Below are 25,361 nucleotides of genomic sequence, written 5' to 3'. Positions count from 1 at the left end.
AAAAAGAAAAAACATTTAAAAAAAGATGAAGAAAAACTCAAGTTTTAAAAGGAAAAAAAAACATGGCTTAAAAGAAAAATAAAAAAATTAAAAAGAAAAAGAAACAACACATTAAAATCCACATTTTGAAAAGAGAAATATATCTTAAAAGAAAACGAAAAACACATTTTCCTGGATCGGGCCATATTGTACTGAGCCGCCAGGACAGAGCCGCATGGCCCCGCCCGTCCCAAGTGGTTAGCATCTCCTCACCCGCACTGAGACCTGAAGCCAAAGAAAAAGCAGAAGACGTTTCATCTTCTCTCTGCTCAGCCAGATGAAACCCTCCACGCCACAAACTGTGCTCGCCACTTATTTTCTGCGGGACAGTTGCCATCTTCCAAGTGCGACAGCTGACATTTCTCATGTTTGCAGCGTGTAAGAACACATTTTCTCCTCCAGATGCCCCTCCCCCTTCACCCCCTCATGCTCGCTGCTGTCCCCCCCCCATCACCTCATGCATGCCAACATGGCTTATGCACATTGCACACACCCCTGGAGGAAAGCAAAGCCTCCTGGTGCAAAAGAAGCACATGATGTATAAAACACAATAAAAATCAAGCCCGAGGTTGAAAATGGCTGCCAGGCCACAATTTCTGTCTCGTCTCGTAAAAGTTTGCGTGTGCTAAAACAGGTGCAAACTTGGTAGCACACAAATATTTTTTCACTCGTAACAAACTTTATATGTTCACTTGTAACCAACTTTATTTGTTCACTTGTGACAAACTTTATTTGTTCACTTGTAACATACTTTATTTGTTCACTTGTAACAGAATTTATTTTTTCACTCGTAACAAACTTTATTTGTTCACTTGTAACAAACATTATTTGTTCACTCGTAACAGACTTTATTTGTTCACTCGTAACAAACTTTATTTGTTCACTTGTAACATACTTTATTTGTTCACTTGTAACATACTTTATTTGTTCACTCGTAACAAACTTTATTTGTTCACTTGTACCAGACTTTGTTTGTTCACTTGTAACAGACTTTATTTGTTCACTCGTAACAAACTTTATTTGTTCACTTGTAAAAAACATTATTTGTTCACCTGTAACAGACTTTATTTGTTCACTCGTAACAAAGTTTATTTGCACACCTGTAACATACTTTTTTGTTCACTCGTAACAAACTTTATTTGTTCACTTGTGCCAGACTTTATTTGTTCACTTATTACAAGCTTTATTTGTCCACTTGCAACAAACTTTATTTGTTCATTTGTAACAGACGCAATTTGTTCACTTGTAACACACTTTTTTCGTTCACTTGTAACAAATGTTATTTGTTCAATTGTAACAAACTGTATTTGTTTACTTGTAACAAATGTTATTTATTCACTTGTAATACATATTTATTTGTTCACTTGGTAAATGGTAAATGGGTTGTACTTGTATAGTGCTTTTCTACCCCTTTTTAAGGAGCCCAAAGCGCTTTGACAGTATTTCCACATTCGCCCATTCACACACACATTCAAGGACACAACGGATGTGACTTGGGTGGTAGAAGGTGGGGATTGAACCAGTAACCCTCAGATTGCTGGCACAGCCACTCTACCAACTTGTTCACTTATAACAAACTATTTGTTCACTCATAACAAACTTTATTTGTTTACTTGTAACAAACTTTATTTGTTCACTTGTAACAGACTTTATTTCTTCATTAGTAACAAACCTAATTTGTTAATTAGCAACAAAGTTTATTTGTTCACTTGTAACAAACATTATTAGTTCACTCGTAACCGATGTGTTGTTTCCACAAGATTATTAAAACAGTCATGGGTAGAACCTGATTTTCAGCTGGGAATGTAACAAACAACAAATACCGTAAATTCCGGACTTGAAGCAGATACTTTTTCCCTATGTTTGAACCATGCGGCTTATATCAGCTAATTTATGGATTTTATTCACTGACGACCATGAAGCAAATAGTAAACAAAAACTGATCAAGCATATACGCTAACAAGGTGTGTTTTTGTGCTGTATTGCGCTTCTGTTTAGAGTTTTCAATCGGAAGTATAAGTGACATTCCGTTTTCAAACCGTTCATAGCGTTCTACTTGTATGGATTCTTCATTCATCACTCCAAGCAACGTTTGTAAGTTTTACAATATATCTTAAACAATTCTTACTTACTAAACCGTCCCAAGTTTGATGTCTGTAGGAGTGTTTTCATGCATATGTGTACGATATAATGTAATGAAGTTAGCGTTGTTAGCATTAGCTAATATGCTAACAGGTTTGCAAGTGTATTTTTAAGGTATAACTATTATACAAAGGTTTTTTTTTTGTTGTTTCACTTTTCAAAATTCCTCAGTAAATTCCCCAATCAGTTAGCAGGTTAATGACCATCACTTCTGTTTTGTTTGATCAGCCGTTTTACTGCCATGTTACAGACACCGTTTGGAAACATTTTAAGATATGTAAAAAAAAAAAATAGTTTTTAATATTTCTGCGTAAATAACTCATTTCACAACATTGTGGCTAATATATGGACAAATATTCATTTCTTCTAAAATGTAGTGGGTGTGGCTTATATAGTTCTATAGTCCGTAACACATAAGGTAGGTCCAGTGGAGGATGTGGTCAATGCCAAAAAAGTACCCATCTCAATGCGGTACTCACCAAAACTTCATTTAAAGATGGCAGTCTTCAGCACTTTAGCGCGTGTAACTAAAAGTACTCATGGAATATTTAGTGCTGACAGAGAGTTGCTCTCAGCTGAAGAGAGAAAAGACTTTCAGTTTGTGTGCGACACATCAGAGTGGCAGCACTCAGAACATTCAAGATGGCCACAGATGTAGTGAGCACTTCCACACACTACACACTCTTGTACTGCAACTCCTGTGTACTCATGTATACTGCTATGTACTTGTGTGTACTGCAGTGTACTCATGTGTATTCATGTGTACTTGTGTGTATTGCTGTGTACTCACGTGTACTGGTGTGTACTCATGTGTATTGCTATGTACTTGTGTGTACTTCTGTGTAATCATGTGTACTTATGTGTACTTATGTGTACTCATGTCATCTCATATTATACCTTACATGCAGCTAATGCCATATGCTATGATGCTTGACATGCAGCTAATGCCATCTGGTATGATACTTCACATGCATCTACTGCTATCTCGTATGATGCTTCACATGCAGCTAATACCATCCGGTATAATACTTTACATGCAGCTACTGCCATCTGGTATGATGCTTCACTTGCAGCTAATGCCATCTCGTATGATGCTTGACATGCAGCTCCTGCCATCTTGTATGATACTTCACATGCGGCTACTGCCATTATGTATGATGCTTCACATGCAGCTTGTGCCATCTTGTGTGATACTTCACATTCAGCTTGTGCCATCTTGTATGATACTTCACATGCAGCTACTGCCATCTTGTATGATACTTCACATGCAGCTCATGCAATCTCGTACGATACTTCACATGCAGCCACTGCCATCTCGTATGATACTTCACATGCAACTACTGCCATCTTGTATGATACTTCACATGCAGTTACTGCCATCTTGTATGATACTTCACATGCAGCTACTGACATTTCGTATGATGCTTCACATGCAGCTACTGCCATCTTGTATGATACTTCACATGCAGCTACCGCCGTCTTGTATAATACTTCACTTGCGGCTACTACCATCTTGTATGATACTTCACATGCAGCTACTACCATCTTGTATGATACTTCACACGCAGCTGCTGCCATTTTGTATGATACATCACATGCAGCTACTGCCATCTTGTATGATACTTCACATGCAGCTACTGCCATCTTGTAAGATACTTCACATGCAGCTACTGCCATCTTTTATGATACTTCACATGCAGCTACTGCCATTTCGTATGATGCTTCACATGCAGCTACTGCCATCTTGTATGATACTTCACATGCAGCTACTGCAGGTACTTCACATGCAGCTACTGCCATCTTGTGTGATACTTCACATGCAGCTACCGCCATCTTGTATGATACTTCACATTCAGCTACTACCTTCTTGTATGATACTTCACATGCAGCCACTGCCATCTCATATGATACTTCATATGCAGCCACTGCCATTTTGTATAATGCTTCACATGTAGCCACTGCCATCTCATATGATACTTCACATGCAGCTACTGCCATCTTGTCTGATACTTCTCATGCAGCTACTGCCATCTCGTATGATACTTCACATGCAGCTAATGCCATCTGGTATGATGCGTCACATGCAGCTAATGCCATTTTGTGTGATACCATCTTGTGTGACACTTCATATGCAGATTAAACACCTTATTAATGCCTATCAAACACAATCTTAAACACTTTATTAAACACTTTAATAAACAATTATTAATAACTATTAATCACTTGAATAAACACCTTATTTATCCCTGTCAAACCCATTCTTAAACACTTTATTAAACACTAATAAACAGTATAATAAACACATTTTCAAGCACTATTAAACACATTCTTAAAAACTGCATTAAACACTATTAAACACTTTATTAAACACCTTATTAAACACGGTTAACCACTTTAATAAACACTTTATTAAACAATATTTAACACCTTAATTAACACCTTATTAAACACTATTAAACACATTCTTAAATACTATTAAACACTATTAGAACGTTATTAAATACTTTTAAAAACTTTAATACACACTTTATTAAACACTTTAGTAAACACCTTATTTATCCCTATCAAATACATTCTTAAACACTTTATTAAACACTATTAAACACTTTGATTAATAGTGTTTAATAAAGTGTTTAAGAATGTGTTTAATATTGTTTAAAATATGTTTGACACTTTAATAAACACCTTATTTACAGGATTAAACCATTTAATCAACATCTTATTAAACTGTTGAACACATTCTTAAACACTTTATTAAACAATGATAAACACTTTAATAAACACCTTTTTAAACACTATCAAACTATTTGATAAACAATTATTAAAAACCTCATTTATCCCGATCGAAGACATTCTCAAACACTTTTTAAACACTTTAATAAACAGATTTTTAAACAATATTAAACACATTCTTAAACAATTTATTAAACACTATTAAACACTTTAATAAACAGATTATTTAACACTATTATCAATGTATCTCATCTTTTTTGTAAGGGGCGCTGGAAGCCGGCAGACCCGTCAGCAATCCTGTTCTGTCTCCCTGTAATGTTTGTTTGATTTTGAATGGGTTTGTGTTGAAAATTGTAATTTTCCTGAAGGAACTCTCCTGACGGAATAAATAAAGTACTATCTAATCAAAGTACTATCTAATCCAACTATTAAACAATTTAATTAACATCTTGTTAAACACTGTTAAACACATTCTTAAACACTTTAACACTATTAAACACTTTTAATAAACACTTTTAAACAATTTAATTAACATCTTATTAAACACTGTTAAACACATTCATAAACACTTTATTTAACACTATTGGACACTTTTAATAAGCACCTTATTTAACACTATTAAACAATTTAATTAACATCTTATTAAACGCTGTTAAACACTTTATTTAACACTACTAAACACTTTTAATAAACACCTTATTTAACACTATTAAACAATTTAATTAACATCTTATTAAACACTGTTAAACACATTCTTAAACACTTTATTTAACACTATTGGACACTTTTAATAAACACCTTATTTAACAGTATTAAACCATTTAGTTAACATCTTATTAAATGCTGCTAAACACTTTATTTAACACTACTAAACACTTTTTATAAACACCTTATTTAACACCCTTAAACAATTTAATTAACATCTTATTAAACACTGTTAAACACATTCTTGAACACTATATTACCCACTAATAAACACTTTATTAAAAACCTTTTCAAACACTATTAAACACATTCTTAAAAACTGTATTATACGCTGTTAAACACTTTATTAAACACCATATCAAACACTGTGAAACACTTTAATAAACACCTTATTAAACACTATTAAACACCTTAATTAACACCTTATTAAACACTATTAAGCACATTCTTAAATACCATTGAACACTATTAAAAACGTTATTGAATACTGTTAAAAACTTTAATACACACGTTATTAAACACTTTAGTAAACACCTTACTAATCCCTATCAAACATGTTCTTAAAAAAGTTATGAAACACTAAAATGTGTTGTTTGATTGTCGTTGGAACGTTTGGCAAGATAAAACATCAAAGTGGGCGTTCAAGAGCGATGTGTGCTTGTTTGCGTAAGAGCTTTTAATCAATCTCCATTCTTCTGGGCTGGAAAATGTCCCTTAATGAGATGTTATTAGTTGGCATTCTCTACTGCAGCCTACTCCTAAAGCGTAAATTCATCTCCAGTAGAACAAAGGACTTTAATTCAAACCTTTAATGGCTGACTGTATTTCTCCTGCAATCTCTCCTATTATGAAAAAGTGAACAAGGCCCTTTAAAAAAGGCTTATGTGATCTTCGCCACGATCTGGCCTTCCTTCGTCACGCTGCCCTTTTGCAGCCTGCATGATAGCATCAGTGATCACAGGGGAGCTTGTCTTCCTTCCACTCACGCTTTATCAGATGATTTTGAAAAGGTGAATTTGAAGATAACACAGCAGCTTTTTTTATGGAGCTGCTTTTCAATTATGGCTTCCTTCAGGGTCGACGTTTCAATCAATGCAGCCTCGTTTTCACAAACTCTTTTGTTTGGATCCTTAGACCCTTTTTCTTTATTTGGAAAAACAATCTCCATTTTGTCTGGCAGTTCATTTTATTTTAATCTTATCATGTTGCAGACAAAACAGACTTTAAATGAGAACTTTTGTCTGCCATTCACAATCTTTATTTAGCACGTCTTGTTCTTCTTTTATACAGTCTACATCGTAAATAAACACTAGCAAGAGTCAGCTCACAATGAATGAAAATAGAGTCGCTGTATTCCGCCTATAAAGTGTTTGAGGTAAGTATATATATAATGTAGTAACATTTATAATATGTATTATATACATGATGTAAATATATATGTAATGTAGTAACATTCATAATAACATGTAATATATACACGATACACGTAATGTAGTAGCATTTATAATAACAAGTAATATATACATGATGTAAGTATATATGTATTGTAGTAACAGTAATAATAACATGTAATATATACACAATGTAAGTATATATGTAATTTAGTAACATTCATAATAACATGAATATATACATGATGTAAGTATATATGTAATGTAGTAACATTCATAATAACATGAATATATACATGATGTAAGTATATATGAAATGTAGTAACATTCATAATAACATGTGATACATACGTGATGTAAGTATATATGTAATGTAGTAACATTCATAATAACATGTAATATATACATGATGTAAGTATATATGTAATGTAGTAACATTCATAATAACATGTAATATATACATGATGTAAGTATATATGTAATGTAGTAAAATTCATAATAACATGGAATATCTACACCATGTAAGTGTATATGTAATGTAGTAACATTTATAATAACATGTAATATATACATGATGTAAGTATATATGTAATGTAGTAAAATTCATAATAGCATGTAATATATACGTGATGTAAGTATATATGTCATGTAGTAACATTCATAATAACATATTCATATCATCATTTTAAGCATACGGCGGAGTATAAATTACACAGACGCATCACGATGTTCACTCTCCATTTTTGGGCCTGAATATAAGGAGGATGATGTAAAAGTTTTAGAAGCTGTGTGCTAAACAGATGAAGCTTTAGTCAAACACTAAGCATCATGTAGCAGTATTGCTAAGTGCTAAACAAGAACATAATAAAACAATCACTTTCTGTTAATGTCTGCTCTCACTGGGATGAAGACTGATGGGATGGTTGTATCGTCCCCTTATCATCAACAATTCATCATAATCCTCACAAAAGGTTTAAAAAAAAAAGTGTCTTTGTGGCCGTCTCCGGGTCTAAGTTGGATGTCAAAGTTGACCAACTTGTGGGTTGATGTCCACAACCTTCTACTATCCAGATTTTTTTTTCAACCTGGCTGTATGGGCGCTGTAGACGCAATGATTTCTTGAATCCCAGTAACTCAATTGTTAGCTGACCTGTGCTAATGTTTATTTACGACATAGAATGCATAAAAAAAGAAAAACAAAAGGAGAACAACTGTTATTTCTTTGCCTATAGTTTGCATTTGTTTACATATATACAGTTGTGTTTACCTAATATTTATATTTATTATTTTATTTGTTATTCTGCTCCTTTACCAGAAGTTGTTCTTTGTTTGAAAATAAAACAAGTAACATAATGGCATGATAACTTCAAAATAAAGTCAACGTCAGACGGTTTTCTTTGTTTAAAAATAAACAATCTAATCAATAGGTTACTCGTTTAATCAAGCACTCTAAACAATAGGTTACTCAATTAATCGAACACCCTAATCAATGGGTTTTCTCGATTAATCGAGCAATCTAATTAATAGGTTACTCAATTAATCCAACAATCTAATTAATTGGTTACTCAATTAATCGAACAATCTAGTCAATAAGTTATTCACTTAATCTAATCAATAGGTTACTCAATTAATCGAACAATCTAATCAATAAGTTGCTCAATTAATTGTACACCCCAATGAATAGGTTCCTCAATTAATCAAACACACTAACCAGTAGGTTACTCGATTATTCGAACACCCTAATCTATAGGTTACCCAATTGAGCTAACAATCTAATCAATGGGGCAATCGATTAATCGAACAATCTATTCAATAGGTTACTTGAATAATCAAAAAATATAATCAATAAGTTACCCGATAATTGAACAATCGAATCAATAGGTTTCTCGATTAATTGAACAATCTAATAAAAAGGTTTCTTGATTAATTGAAACATTTGATCAATAGCTTACTTGATTCATCAAACAATGTAATCAATAGGTTACTCAGTGAATCAAACAATATAATCAATAGTTAACTTGATGAATTAAACAAGGGGTGCCCATTACGTCGATCGCGAGCTACCAGTCGACCGCGCGGGGTGTGTCAGTCGATCTCGAGCCAGGCTTTTAAAAAAAATAGACCTAAAAATTAGTGATCATCAATCTTCACCAAGACGTCAATTAAATGACATTCACTGTACCAGAGGGTCTTGTGAGATGACGCTGGCTGCTGCAAGATCATTATTATTAAAATATGACCGAGAGGAAGGCGAGAAACACTTTTTATTTCAACAGACTCTCCTTCCGTCAAAACTCTAAAGGCCGACTGCACATTTCCTATCTTCACAATAAAAGCCATGCTTTATGCTGCCTGCGCTAACTAAATACAGAGTCTCGGAAAACTGGCGTGCACAAGCGATCCCTCAGAAAGCTGGCGTGCATATCACTTGTGCACGCCAGCTTTCCGAGACTCTTATTTTGTTAGCGCAGGCAGCATGAAGTAGGGCTTTTATTGTGAAGATAGGAAATGTGCAGTCGGCCTTTAGAGTTTTGACGGAAGGGACGGCGCGAAAGTCTGTTGAAATAAAAAGTGTTTCTCGCCTTCCTATCCGTCATTTTTTCATAATGATGAACTGGCAGCAGCCAGCGTCATCTCACAAGACCCTCGGGTGCCGTGAATGTCAATCAAGCAAGCTACGGAATTTGCCGCCAATGTTTTTCTTGTAAAGTGTATGGAAGCTGGATGAATTAGATGCCAAAAACCAACCACTTTCATGTGGTATTGTACAGAAAGGACAACTTTTTTTCTCCTCCATTTGAAAATGTGGGTGTTATCATCATTACTGTCTGATTCCAATCAATGCAAGTCATCAGAATCAGGTAATACACCAACTTATATTCTGGTCTTCGTGAAAGAAAGACATCTATATGTGTTACACATGCTTGTATTATCATTAAACACATTTAACTTGTTTACAAAAATGTCTCTTTCATAAATAAATAAATATAAATGATATATATAAATGAGGTAGATCCCCTCGAGTTGGTCAATTGAAAAGTAGCTCACCTGCAGAAAAAGTGTGGGCACCCCTGAATTAAACAATCTAATCAATAGGTTACTCAATTAATCAAAGAAATCTCATCAATAGATTCCTCAATTAATCGAACACTATAACCGATAGGTTATTTGATTACTCAAACACCCTAATCAATAGGTTACCCGATTAGTCTAACAATCTAATCAGTGGGTTAATGGATTAATTGAACAATAAAATCAATAGGTTACTTGAATAATCTAACAATCTAATCAATAAATTACCCAATTAATTGAACAATCTAATCAATCGGTTTCTCGATTAATTGAAAAATCTGATCAATAGGTTACTTGATTAATCCAACAATCTAATCAATAAGTTACTCAATGAATCGAACAATCTAATCAATAGTTTACTTGATGAATCGAACACCCTAATCAATAGGTTACTCGATAAATTTAACAATCTAATAAATGAGTTACTCGATTAATCAAACAATGTCATCATTAGGTTACTCGATTAGTCGAACAATCTAATCAGTAAGTTACCTGATTAATCATACACCCTAATCAACGGGTTACTCGATTAATTCAATAATCTAATCAATAGGTTACTCAATTAATCAAACACTTTAACCAATAGGTTACTCGTTTATTCGAGCACCCTAATCAATAGGTTACCTAATTAATCCAAGAATCTAATCAATGGCTTAATCGATTAATCAAACAACAAATAAGTTACCCGATTAATCGAAAAATTTAATCAATAGGTTTCTCGATTAATTGAGCAATCTAGTCAATCCGTTTCTCGATTAATTGAAAAGTTTGATCAATAGGTTACTCGATTAATCTAAGACTCTAACCAATAGGTTACTCGATTATTCGAACACCCTAATCAATAGGTTACCAGATTAATCCAACGATCTAATCAATGGGTTAATCGATTAATCAAACAATCAATAAATTACCCGAGTAATCGAACAGTCTAATCAATAGGTTTCTTGATTAATTGAGCAATCTAGTCAATCAGTTTCTCGATTAATTAAAAAGTTTGATCAATAAATTACTTGATTAATCCAACAATCTAATCAATAGGTTACTCAGCAAATCGAATAATCTAATCAATAGTTTACTCGATGAATCAAACAGCCTAATCAATAGGTTCCTTAATGAATCCAACAATCTAATCAATAAGTCACTCGATTAATCGAACAATGTCATCAATAGGTTACTCGATTAGTCAAACAATTTAATCAATGGGTTAGTCAATTAATCGAACAATCTAATCAATAGATTCCTCAATTAATCGAACACTTTAACCAATAGGTTACTCGATTATTCCAACAACCTAATCAATAGGTTACCCAATTAATCAACAGTCTAATCAATGGATTATTCGATTAATTGAACAATCTAATCAATAGTTTACTTGAATAATCTAACAATCTAATCAATAAGTTGCCTGATTAATCAGACAATCTAATCAATAGGTTACTCAGCAAATTGAATAATCTAATCAATAGTTTACTCGATGAATCAAACAGCCTAATCAATAGGTCACTCGATGAATATAACAATCTAATCAATAGGTTACGCGATTAATCGAACCATGTCATCAATAGGTTACTCGATTAGTCAAACAATCTAATCAATAAGTTACTAGATTAATCAAACAATTCAATCAACAGGTTACTCGACTAATCAAACAATCTAATCAATAGCTTCCTTAATCAATAGTTATTCGATTACTAAAGTAATCAATAGCTGCAGTCCAAGTCTGGGTCCATGTAGTCTAGCTGCAACACCATTTGGTGGTACATTTTTTGGTTGGTGCTTGAACAAGTCTCGCCAAGTTCCTGAGGACTTTGAATCATTTGTTTAGCATTATTCGCTGAGGACTTTGAATCATTTGTTTAGCATTATTCGCCTCGTGGTCTGCCGGCTGGTTCAGGGTTCCAAGCTCCGGGATCTTGTGTGTAGACCGTGTAGTCTTCTCCCGGTACTCAGACCCAAATCACTGAATGCGAGGTTAAGCGGACATGTGTTCTTCCTTGGTCTGTAGAATCGGAGCCATGATTCATGGTCTGTGTCTTTTCCGTCCAAGGTGCGCCTGGAGTGGCCCACAGACCTGGCGGTGAGTCCCTTGGACAATTCCTTGTACGTCCTGGACAACAACGTGGTCCTCCAGATATCCGAGAACCACCAAGTGCGCATCGTGGCGGGCAGGCCCATGCATTGCCAAGTGCCCGGCATGGACCATTTCCTCATGAGCAAGGTGGCCATCCACGCCACCCTGGAGTCGGCCAACACGCTGGCCGTGTCTCACACCGGCGTCCTGTACATCGCCGAATCGGACGAGAAGAAGATTAACCGTGTCCGGCGGGTGTCCACCGACGGTGAGATCTCCCTGGTGGCGGGGGCTCCCAGCGGCTGCGACTGCAAGAACGACGCCAACTGCGACTGCTACTCGGGCGACGAGGGCTACGCCATGGATGCCAAGCTGAACGCGCCCTCATCCTTGGCGGTCTGTCCGGACGGAGAGCTCTACATCGCAGACCTGGGCAACATCCGCATCCGCTACGTGCGCGAGAACAAGCCCTACCTGAGTCCCCTCAACATGTACGAGGTGTCCTCCCCCATCCAGGACCAACTCTACCTCTTCGATGCCAACGGCAGCCACATCTTCACCCAGAGTCTGACCACCGGGGACCACCTGTTCAACCTCACCTACACGGGTCAGGGCCAGCTGAGCAGCATCACGGACAAGAACAAGAACGTGGTGACCATCCGCCGCGACACCACGGGGATGCCTCTGTGGCTCATGGTGCCCGACGGACAGACCTTCTGGTTCACCATGGGCGCCAACCACGCGCTCAAAAGTGTGGCGGCGCAGGGCCAAGAACTCGCCATCATGACCTACCACGGAAGTTCCGGGCTGCTGGCCACCAAAACCAATGAGAACGGTTGGACCACCTTCTTTGAGTGAGTGACCTCTAAGAGGTTGTACAGTTTCACCGCAAGCTGTTACCTGTTAGCATGTTAACGTTAAGATGCTAACTTATTTATTTCGCTAATTTTGTAGGTGCACACCTTAGGGTTAGGGTTAGTTGGTACTTGATGCATGCTAATGTTAGCATGCTAGCATTTGAAACACATTTTCCAGGTACACACCTTCAGAGTAATATATTTTGACACTTGACGCATGTAACGGTTTGCATTTTAGCATGTTAACATGAGCATAATAATTTTTAGCTAATTTAGCAGGTATACACCTAAGCGTCAAATATTTTGTTACTTGACAAATGATACCTGTTAAGCATGTTAATGTTAAAATGCTAGCTTCTTTTTTGTAGCTGATTTTGTAGGTACACACCTCAGTCATATATTGGTACTTGATGCATGCTAATGTTAGCATACTAGCATTTGAAACACATTTTCAAGGTACACACCTTCAGAGTAATATATTTTGGCACTTGACGCATGTTACAGTTTGCATTTTAGCATGCTAACAGTAGGATATCAGATTTTTAGCTAATTCAGCAGGTCTACACTTCATCGTCAAATATTTTGTTTCTTGACGGATGATAGCTGTTAGCATTTCAATGTTAAAATGCTAGCCTTTTTTGTAGCTAATTTTGTTGGTTCACACCTCTGTCATATATTGGTACTTGATGCATGCTAATTTTAGCATGCTAGCATTTGAAACACATTTTCCAAGTACACACTTTTAGAGTAATATATTTTGACACTTGACGCATGTTACAGTTAGCGTTTTAACACGTTAAAATGAGCATATTAGGTTTTTAGCTAATTTAGCAGGTATTCACCTCAGCGTCAAATATTTTGTTACTTGACGAATGATACCTGTTAGCATGTTCATGCTAAAATGCTAGCTTATTTTTTTTGTAGCTAATTTTCTAGGTACACACCTCAGTCATATATTGGTACTTGATGCATGCTATTGTTAGCATGCTAGCATTTGAAACAAATTTTCCAGGTACACACCTTCAGAGTAATCATATTTTGTCACTTGACGCATGTTACAGTTAGCATTCACGCATGCTAACATTAGTATATTAGATTTGTAGCTAATTTAGCAGGTGTACACTATCGTCAAATATTTTGTTACTTGACGGATGATAGCTGTTAGCATGTCAATGTTAAAATACTTTTTTAGCTAATGTCAGGTATTAGCTAATGTGTCAGGTATACACCTTATACACTTGGTACTTGATGCATGCTAACGTTAGCATGCTAGCATTTGAAAAATTATCCTAATTCAATTGAAATAATTTTTTCCACTCGCATAACATTGAAAGACATTTAAAAAAAAACACAGTGCAGAAGGTTTTGAAAATACTGCAAAAAATAAATGAAAATGCATTTTACCGTTAGCATTTTAGCAGAGGTGGGTAGACTAGCCAGAAATTGTACTCAAGTAAGAGTACTGTTACTTTAGAGATGTATTACTCAAGTAAAAGTAAGGAGTAGTCACCCAAATATTTACTTGAGTAAAAGTAAAAAGTATGTTGTGAAAAAACTACTCAAGTACTGAGTAACTGATGAGTAACCTGATTACGACAACAAATAATGCACAAAAACATAAAAATAGCAATGAGCAAATTCAAAGCCAGGAATATCTCTTAAGCAACTAAAACAATAATATATATTAAATATTATCCATCCCATCCATCCATTTCTACCGCTTATTCCCTTTTGGGGTTGCGGGGGGTGCTGGCGCCTATCTCAGCTACAATCGGGCGGAAGGCGGGGTACACCCTGGACAAGTCGCCACCTCATCGCAGATATTAAATAATAGTACATTAAAATAAAATACAAAAATGGCACATTGAGCCATAATAACTTAACAGCACCATAGCCTCAGTAGGCATTCATTGATTTGATTGATTGATTGATTGATTGATTGATTGATTGATTGATTGATTGATTGATTGATTGATTGATTGATTGATTAAAACTTGTATTAGTAGATTGCACAGTACAGTACATTTTCCGTACAATTGACCACTAAATGGTAACACCCCAATAAGTTTTTCAACGTTTATCAATTACTTAGTAAATGACCAGTCGAGGTGATCTACCTCATATACACATATATATTTATACACACACATATCATACATACACACACATATCATTTATACACACATATCATATATATATATATATATATATATATATATATATATACACATACATTTATATATACAGTTTATAATTTATATTTATTTATTTTGCCGTTTTTGTTCACACGTTGAAGGTGTTTTAATGAATATACATGCATGTTTAACATATAGATTCCTATCTTTCATGAAGACAAGAATATAAGTTGGTGTATTACCTGATTCTGATGACTTGCATTGATTGGAATCAGACGTCCACGTTTTCAAATGGAGGAGAAAAAAAGTTCCTCTTTTCTGTCTAATACCACATGAAAGTCGTTGGTTTTTTGCATCTTATCTGTCTAGTTTCCATATTCGTTTTTATACACTTTACAAGAAATACATTGGCGGCAAACTCCGTAGCTTGCTAGCTTGTTTGCGCTGGCTTACGGAGACTCTTATTTTGTTAACGCAGGCGCGATGGAGCAGCGCTTTTATTGTGAAGACAGGAACTGTGCGATCAGTCTTTAGGCTTTTGACGGGAAGTACGGTTGAAATAAAAAGTGTCTTTTTTCCTTTACACTTTTGATTGATTGATTGAAACTTTTATTGTTAGATTGCACAGTACAGTACATATTCCGTACAATTGACCACTAAATGGTAACACCCCAATACATTTTTCAACATATTTAAGTCGGGTTTTACGTATCACCGGCTCTGTTTGATTGGTCCAACATCACCAGTGACTGCATGTGATTGGTGAAACGCAGGCATGCGTGGATTCTACTTTGAAGCTCTGTCATTAACCAAAACAAACATTAACAGATCAATAAAAAAAAAGTAGCGAGTAGCGAGCTTAATGTAGATAAATGGAACGGAGTAAAAGTAGCGTTTCTTCTCTATAAATATACTCAAGTAAAAGTAAAAGTACGTTGCATAAAAACTACTCGTAGAAGTACAATTTATTCCAAAAGTTACTCAAGTAAATGTAACGGAGTAAATGTAGCGCGTAACTACCCACCTCTGCATTTTAGCATGCTAGTATTAGCATATTAGATTTAGTTGCAAATTTAGCAGGTGTACACCTCGGTGTCATATATTTTGGTACTTAACTAATGCTAACTGTAAGCATGCCATAGATAGTATGTTTGCATAATACTGTTAGCATGCTAAATTTTTTCTTTTTAGTTAATTTTGTTCCTCATCATTTTTGTTACTTGACGCTATATGGCCAGCGTGCTGTTAACATTTCAAAAGAACTTAGACACTTAAAATCTTCAGCAATCACATAAAATGTCTACCAAAATTGCCTTTTCTAGTTTTTCACCCCCCCAAAATGTATACATTAAACACGTTCTTAAACACTTTATTAAACACTGTATTAAACACTCTTTAACACTTTAATAAACAATTTGTTAAACACTATTAAACACCTTATTACACACTATTAAACATGTTACTAAATATTTTATTAAACACATTCCTAAACACTTTATTGATGACTATTATAAACTTTATTAAACACTATTGCATACCGTGTTAATCGCTATTAAACACTATCAAACAGTATTAAAAATTGTACTAAAAACGTTATTAAATACTTTATTGAATACTATTTGATATGTTATTAAACACTATTAAAAACTTTATGAAACACTTTCAAACACTCTATTAAACACCAATAAACACTTTACTAGACACTTTATTAAACACTATCAAACAATTTAATCAACACATTATTATAAATACTATTAAACGCATTCTCAAACACTTTATTAAACACTATTAAACACTGCAATAAACACTTTATTAAACCAAAACAACACTTTACTAAACACCTTATTAAACGTGTTTTAAACACTTTATAAAACACTATTAAAGACTTTATTAAACACTATAAACACTTGATTAAACCATATTAAACATTGTATTAAAACCTTTATTAAACACTTTATTAAACACTTAATTAAATACTAATTTCCTTTATTATCAAACACTATTAACAACTTTATTAAACACTATTAAACTATTTAACAAAACACTTTGATCAACTTTAATAAACACTTTATTAAACACTATTAAACACTTCAAAAAAATACCTTTGTAAACACTGTTTAACACATCCTTGATTATGTTCTTAAATACTATTAAACACTTTATTAAACACTCTTAAACACTTTAATAAACAACATATTAAAAACATTCTTAAACATGTTCTTAAACACTTTATGAAACACTATTGAACACTTTATTCATAACTATTAAACACTATCAAACATTAATCAACATTTTATTAAAAACTTTATTAAAGACGTTATTAAATACTGTTTGATATATTATTAAACACCTATTAAAAATGTTATTAAACACTATCAAATACTTTATAAACACATTTCTAAACACTATCAATCTAATTCTTAAACACTTTATTAAACACTACTAAACACTTTAATAAACCCTTTATTAAACCAAAAAACAATTTACTAAACACCTTGTTAATTAAATTCTTAAATACTTTAATAAACACTTTTGAACACTTTCATAAACACTATTAAACACTTTAACAAACCCTATTAAACATTGTATTAAAACCTTTATTAAACACTTTGTTGAAAACTTTATTAAATACTATTTTCCTATATTATTAAACACTATAAACAACTTTATGAAACATTATTAAAGTATGTAATAAAACACTTTGTTCAACTTTAATAAACACTTTATTAAACTCCTTAGTAAACACTTTAACACAGGGGTCCCAAACTCAATTTACCAGGGGGCCACTGGATGCAAAAACTGGGTGAGGCAGGGCCGCAAACCCTTTATTAAATACTTTTTGATATATTATTAAACACCTATTAAAAACTTTACGAAACACTGTTAAAGACTTTATTAAACACTTTCAAACACTTTGATAAACACATTTTCAAACACTATTAAACACATTCCTAAACACTTTATTAAACAATACCAACAACAACAAAAATCTGTAACATTGTCCTGCATTCGCCAGTGAAAACTTGGATGTTGGCAAAGAGGACTTGATTGAAGACAGCCAATCAATTATAAATACTCAAAATGGACCGATACGGTTCGGTTCATTCAGGGGCGATACCAATACTGTTGGTTGGCATTAGCGATCTTGTTACATTCAACTGTTCCAAATGTGTCAATGAAGACTCCAGTTAAGATGCACGTCACAACACTTAGAGTATTAACACTTTGTGGGGTGAAACAAAAGATACCATAAACCAGGCATTGGCGAATTACGGCAAATGTATCTTGTTCGCCGACTTTCGTGAAATTATTTGATAAACATTTACCATGGAAACTGTAGCTGCTAATATGACGTACAGTGTGTTCTTTAACCTTCAACTACTGAGAGCATTTCAACGGCTGGAATCTGCGCTTTTCAGTGCGATGTTATTACAGTTAACCTGAAACTACAGAGAGCAATCTGCGCTTTTATTCCCAATCATGGCACCCACCTGTTCCCAATTAGCCTGCACACCTATGGGATGTTCCAAATAAGTGTTTGATGAGCATTCCTCAACTTTATCAGTATTTATTGCCACCTTTCCCAACTTCTTTGTCACGTGTTGTTGGCATCAAATTCTAAAGTTATTGATTATTTGCACAAAAAAAAAAAATTTCAGTTTGAACATCAAATATGTTGTCTTTGTAGCATATTCAACTGAATATGGGTTGAAAATGATTTGCAAATCATTGTATTCCGTTTATATTTACATCTAACACAATTTCCCAACTCATATGGAAACGGGGTTTGTACATACTATTTCATATTTTATAGCAGGGGTCACCAACCTTTTTGAAACCAAGAGCTACTTCTTGGGTACTGATTAATGAGAAGGGCTACCAGTTTGATACACACTTAAATAAATTGCCAGAAATAGCCAATTTGCTCAATTTACCTTTAAATAATAAACCTATATATATATAAAAACGGGTATGTCTGTCTGTCATTCCGTCGTACATTTTTTTTCCTTTTACGGAAGGTTTTTCGTAGAGAATAAATGATGAAAAAAAACACTTAATTGAATGGTTTAAAAGAGGAGAAAACGGGAAAAAAATGAAAATTAAGGGAATAAGCGGTAGAAAATGGATGGATGGAATTAATTAATTAGTATTTTTTCCTGATTAAGATTAATTTTAAAATTTTGATGACATGTTTTAAATAGGTTAAAATCCAATCTGCACGTTGTTAGAATATATAACCAATTGGACCAAGCTATATTTCTAACAAAGACAAATCATTATTTCTTCTAGATTTTCCAGAACAAAAATTTTAAAGAAATTCCAAAGACTTTGAAATAAGATTTAAATTTTATTCTACAGATTTTCTAGATTTGCCTGAATAATTTTGTTGAATTTTAATCACAATAAGTTTGAACAAATATTTAACAAATATTCTTTGTCAAAAAAAACAGAAGCCAAAAAGAAGAATTAAATTAAAATGTATTTTTTATTCTTTACAATTAAATAAAAAAAACTTGAACATTGATTTAAATTGTCAGGAAAGAAGAGGAAGGAATTTAAAAGGTATATGTGCTTAAAAATCCTAAAATATTTTTTAAGCTTGGATTTTTTTCTCTAAAATTGTCATTTTGAAAGTTATAAAAAGCAAAGTAAAAAAAAAAAGAATTTATTTAAACAAGTGAAGACCAAGTATTTAAAATATTTTCTTGGATTTTCAAATTCTATTTGAGTTTTGACTCTCCTAGAATTAAAAATTCGAGCAAAGCGAGACCAGCTTGCTAGTAAATAAATAAAATTTAAAAAATAGAGGCAACTCACTGGTAAGTCCTGCTATTTGAGCTATTTTTAGAACAGGCCAGCGGGCGACTCATCTGGTCCTTACGGGCTACCTGGTGCCCGCGAGCACCGCGTTGGTGACCCCTGTTTTATAGAATAGAATAGAAAGTACTTTATTGATCCCTAGTGGAAATTTAGCACCACAGTTCGCTCACAATAAACAATAATAATAATAAATAATATATGACATATATTATATATATAGTATATAATATATGGATAATATAAATATATTCTACATATATTCTACATTTAAGTGCAGTCAAGGAACATATACATTATACAGTCTGATGGCTGTCGGTATGAAGGACCTTCTGTGTCGTTCCGTGTTACATTTAGGGAGTCTGAGCCTTCCACTGAACGTGCTCATTCTCTCCACAAGGTCCGAGTGTAGTGGGTGGGACGTGTGTTCCATAATGGCTAGGAGTTTTGCTAGACTTCTCTTCTCTTGACACCACCGCCAGAGAGTCATTTTGCTTACACTAACAATACAAACTATTTAATACTTTGTTTACAGTAATTGTATACACTATTTAATAATTTGTGCACACTAACAGTACAAATTATTATGTACTTAGTACACACTAATAGTACACATCTTTTTGTATACTTTGTACAAAAAAATAGTCCACACTGTTATACTTTGTACACACTAATAGTACAGATTATGTTATACTTTGTACATACTATTCTATACTTTGCACATGCTAACAGTACACACTATTTTATACTTTGTAAACATTAATAGTACACAAAAAATGCATTTTGTACATCCTTTTTGTATACTTTGTACAAACTGATAGTTCACACTATTTTATACTTTGGACACTAACAGTACAAACTTTTCTATACTTTGTACACACTAATAGTATACATCTGTTTGTATACCTTGTACAAACTAATAGTTCACAATATTTTATACTTTGTACACACTAATAGTACATAATGTTCTATACTTTGTACGCACTAATAGTACATAATATTCTATACTTTGTACGCACTAATAGTAGACACTATTTTATACTTTGTACACAATAATGGTACACACTATTTTATACTTTGCAAACACTAATAGTACACACATTTTTGTATAAATTGTACCCACTAATAGTAGACACTATTACACTTTTCACACACTAATAGTACACACATTTTTAAATAATAGTATGTATAATTTTATACTTTGTACACACTAATGGTACACACTATTTCATACTTTATACACACTAATAGTACATACTATTTCATACTTTGCACTCACTAATAGTAGACACTATTTAATACTTTGTACACAGTAATAGTACACGCTATTTTATACTTTGTTTACACTAATAGTACACTCATTTTTGTATACTTTGTACAAACGAATAGTTCACAAAATTTTATACTTTGTACACACAAAGAGGAAACACATTTGTTGTATACTTTGTACACACTAGTCTATGCTTTGCACACGCTAACAGTACACACTATTTTATACTACACTATTTTATACTTTTTACACACTAATAGTACACACATTTTTTTACTTTGTACACACTAATAGTACACATCTTTTTGTATACTTTGTACAACCTAATAGTTCACACTATTTTATACTTTGTACACACTAATATTACATACTATTTTATACTTTTTGCACACTAATAGTACACACTTTTTATACTTTGTGCACACTAATAGTTGACACTAGTTTATACCCTGTACACACTAATAGTACATATTATTTTATACTTTGTACACACTAGTTGTACAGAGTATTTTATACTTTGTGCACACTAATAGTGCACATTATTTTATACTTTGTACATACTAATAGTACATATTATTTTATACTATGTACACATTAAAAGTACACAGTATTTTATACTTTGTACACACTAACAGGACACACTATTTCTGACTTTGTACACCTAAAATCGGTAGTGTATCGGTTCAGGTGTGAACAGTACCCCTCCCTAATCAGGAGGTTGCCTACAGCCACAGCTGTGATTTTTTTCCACAGCAGGTGTTATTTATAAAGCTGGACTTTTGTAAACAACACTTCAATCAACATTGCAAAATTTGTCATCAGTCCTTCATTGTTTTTACTTTGCTAGCACGCCCATATTTGGTAGGCAGGATGCATCTTGCTTACCTTCACCCACATTTATTATTCACCAGCAGCAATTGTTTCATTTTTATCTGATCAATGTTTCATCTTCGCCAATAAACATTTTCCTTAGTTACCGCTGAAGGTCGTTGTCTCCATGGAGACGGTCCGAACGCTAATTTGTTGCCGCCATAAAATTGTGAAACTGGAAAGGTGAGAAATTGTTCCTTCTCCTGCAGGCGGGAACAATGAAGACGGAATTTTAGCACAAATCAATAACAATCATCTTTTTATAGCTTCTTTCTTCTTTATTCCATTGCAGGGTCATAAAATAGATACACATTTAAATGAAAAGGCAACAGGTGGCGCTGTGATCCCTGACCAATGCTTTAAGAAAAGAGTAGATGTAATCATTTAGCACACGGGGTGTGATTTATCAAGACTGAAACCGTTCTGTGGGAGCTAGTTTGCGTTTTTATTTATTACGTCTGGAAAGGAAGTGCAAAATGGCAGTTGTGCAGACGTGTATGGAATGTCAAAAATAGAAAATATTACGCATTGTTTATTCAGCAATATTATTGTATAATTCCATAGCTGCCGGATGACTTACAGGGCTGATTGAAACTAATTCAATTGATGTCATTCTAAGTTTGTTTGTGTGTTTTTTTTAGTGATGATAATTTTTTCATATACAAACCCCGTTTCCATATGAGTTGGAAAATTGTGTTAGATGTAAATATAAACGGAATACAATGATTTGCAAATCATTTTTAACCCATATTCAATTGAATGCACTACAAAGACAAGATATTTGATGTTCAAACTCATAAACTTTATTTATTTTTTTTGCAAATAATCATTAACTTAGAATTTCATGGCTGTAACACGTGCCAAAGTAGTTGGGAAAGGGCATGTTCACCAGTGTTACATCAGATTTTCTTTTAACAACATTCAAGAAACTTTTGGTAACTGAGGAAAATAATTGTTGAAGCTTTGAAAGTGGAATTATTTACCATTCTTGTTTTATGTAGCGCTTCAGTCGTTCAACAGTCCGGGGTCTCCGCTGTCGTATTTTACACTTCATAATGCGCCACACATTTTCGATGGGAGACATGTCTGGACTACAGGCAGGCCAGGAAAGTATCCACACTCTTTTTTTATGAAGCCACGCTGTTGTAACACATGGCTTGGAATTGTCTTGCTGAAATAAGCAGGGGCGTCCATGATAACGTTGCTGGGATGACAACATATGTTGCTCCAAAACCTGTGTGGACCTTTCAGCATTAATGGTGCCTTTACAGACGTGTAAGTTAACCATGCCTTGAACACCAATACACCCCCATACCATCACAGATGCTGGCTTTTGAACTTTGCGCCTATAACAATCTGAATGGTTATTTTCCTCTTTGTTCTGGAGAACACCACATCCTCTGTTTCCAAATATAATTTGAAATGTGGACTCGTCAGACCACAGAACCCTTATCCACTTTGCATCAGTCCATCTTAGATGAGCTCGGGCCCAGCTAAGCTGGCGGCGTTTCAGGGTGTTGTTGATAAATGGGTTTGGCTTTGCAGAGTAGAGTTTTAACTTGCACTTACAGATGTAGCGACCAACTGTAGTTACTGACAGTCGTTTTATGAAGTGTTCCTGAGCCTGTGTGGTGATATCCTTTTCACACTGATGTCGGTTATTGATGCAGTACCGCCTGAGGGATCAAAGGTCCAACAGATCTTCGCTTACGTGCAGTGATTTCTCCAGATTGTCTGAACCTTTTGATGATTTTACAGACCGTAGATGGTAAAATCCCTACATTCCTTGCAATAGCTCATTGAGAAATGTTGTTCTAAAACTGTTCGACAATTGTCTTACAAAGTAGTGACCCTCGCCCCATCCTTGATTGTGAATTACTTAGCATTTCATGGAAGCTGCTTTTATACCCAATCATAGCACCCACCTTTTCTTAATTAACCTGCACACCTTTTGAATGTTCCATATAAGTGTTTGATGAGCATTCCTCAACTTTATCAGTATTTATTGCCACCTTTCCCAACTTCTTTGTCACGTGTTGTTGGCATCAAATTCTAAAGTTAATGATTATTTGCAAAAAAAAAAATGTTTATCAGTTTGAACATCAAATATGTTGTCTTTGTAGCATATTCAATTGAATATAAGTTGAAAATGATTTGCAAATCATTGTATTCCGTTTATATTTACATCTAACATAATTTCCTAACTCATATGGAAACAGGGTTTGTATATATATATATATATATATATATATATATATATATATATACATATATATATACTTACACATTTCCATCCATCCATTTCTACCTTTGGGGTCGCGGGGACGCTGGTGCCTATCTCAGCTACAATCGGGCAGAAGGCGGCGTACACCCTGGACAAGTCGCCACCTCATCGCAGGGCCAACACGGATAGACAGACAACATTCACACTCACATTCACACACTAGGGCCAATTTAGTGTTGCCAATCAACCTATCCCCAGGTGCATGTCTTTGGAGGTGGGAGGAAGCCGGAGTACCCGGAGGGAACCCACGCATTCACGGGGAGAACATGCACTCCACACAGAAAGATCCAGAGCCCGGGATTGAACCCTGACTACTCAGGTCCTTCGTATTGTGAGGCAGACGCACTAACCCCTCTGCCTCCGTGAAGCCCTACTTACACATTTGTGCTACAAAATATTTTTGTCTATTATCATTTTACTGTTAATATTATTCAATAACGTGGAAACAACAATAGCTAATAATGTGGAAACAACAATAGTTAATAACATGAAAACAACAATAGTTAATAACATGAAAACAATAGTTAATAACATGAAAACAATAGTTAATAACATGGAATAACAGGAAGTGTCACGACTCATGATTCCGTCCCACCTGCGTTCATATATTTAACGTCATCAACACTTCCCTTGCAGGTATGACAGTTTCGGCCGCCTGACCAACATCACCCACCCTACGGGCCGCGTCAGCAGCTACCGAGCTGACGCCCACGGCGCCGTCCACATCCAGACGGTGGGTGCCGCCAAGGAGGACGTCACGGTCACCGCCAACATGTCCGCCTCGGGCACCTTCTACACGCTCATGCAGGGTGAGTCCTTCTCTTCACGGTGTGGTCCTCCCTGCACATGTGGGTCACGTGGGTTCTGGGCCGCGTTCTGTCGGGGGCGCCACGAGGATGAGGGGGAAAACAAGATAAGTGTGCTAATGTTCCGGTCTGTTTTAATCATCATTTAATGATATTGTTATTTAATCA

At 34.5% G+C, this 25,361-nt stretch overlaps 1 protein-coding gene across 9 annotated transcripts in view; it reads left to right on the top strand.

The window, feature by feature from the left end:
- Nucleotides 1-25,361, top strand: part of tenm4 (teneurin transmembrane protein 4) — a 343,760-nt gene that overhangs the window by 284,232 nt on the left and 34,167 nt on the right. For all 9 annotated transcript variants that reach the window (XM_061877994.1, XM_061877993.1, XM_061877991.1 and 6 more), the window contains 2 exons: nucleotides 12,130-13,007; nucleotides 25,024-25,196. In XM_061877994.1, the coding sequence (XP_061733978.1) occupies nucleotides 12,130-13,007; nucleotides 25,024-25,196 (1,051 nt within the window). The remainder of the gene's footprint in view (nucleotides 1-12,129; nucleotides 13,008-25,023; nucleotides 25,197-25,361) is intronic.

The sequence above is a fragment of the Nerophis ophidion genome, linkage group LG18, assembly GCF_033978795.1.
Source record: "Nerophis ophidion isolate RoL-2023_Sa linkage group LG18, RoL_Noph_v1.0, whole genome shotgun sequence".
Taxonomy (NCBI): domain Eukaryota; kingdom Metazoa; phylum Chordata; class Actinopteri; order Syngnathiformes; family Syngnathidae; genus Nerophis; species Nerophis ophidion.
Note: the sequence above shows the minus strand (reverse complement) of the source record. Positions and strands in the feature narration are given on the sequence as shown.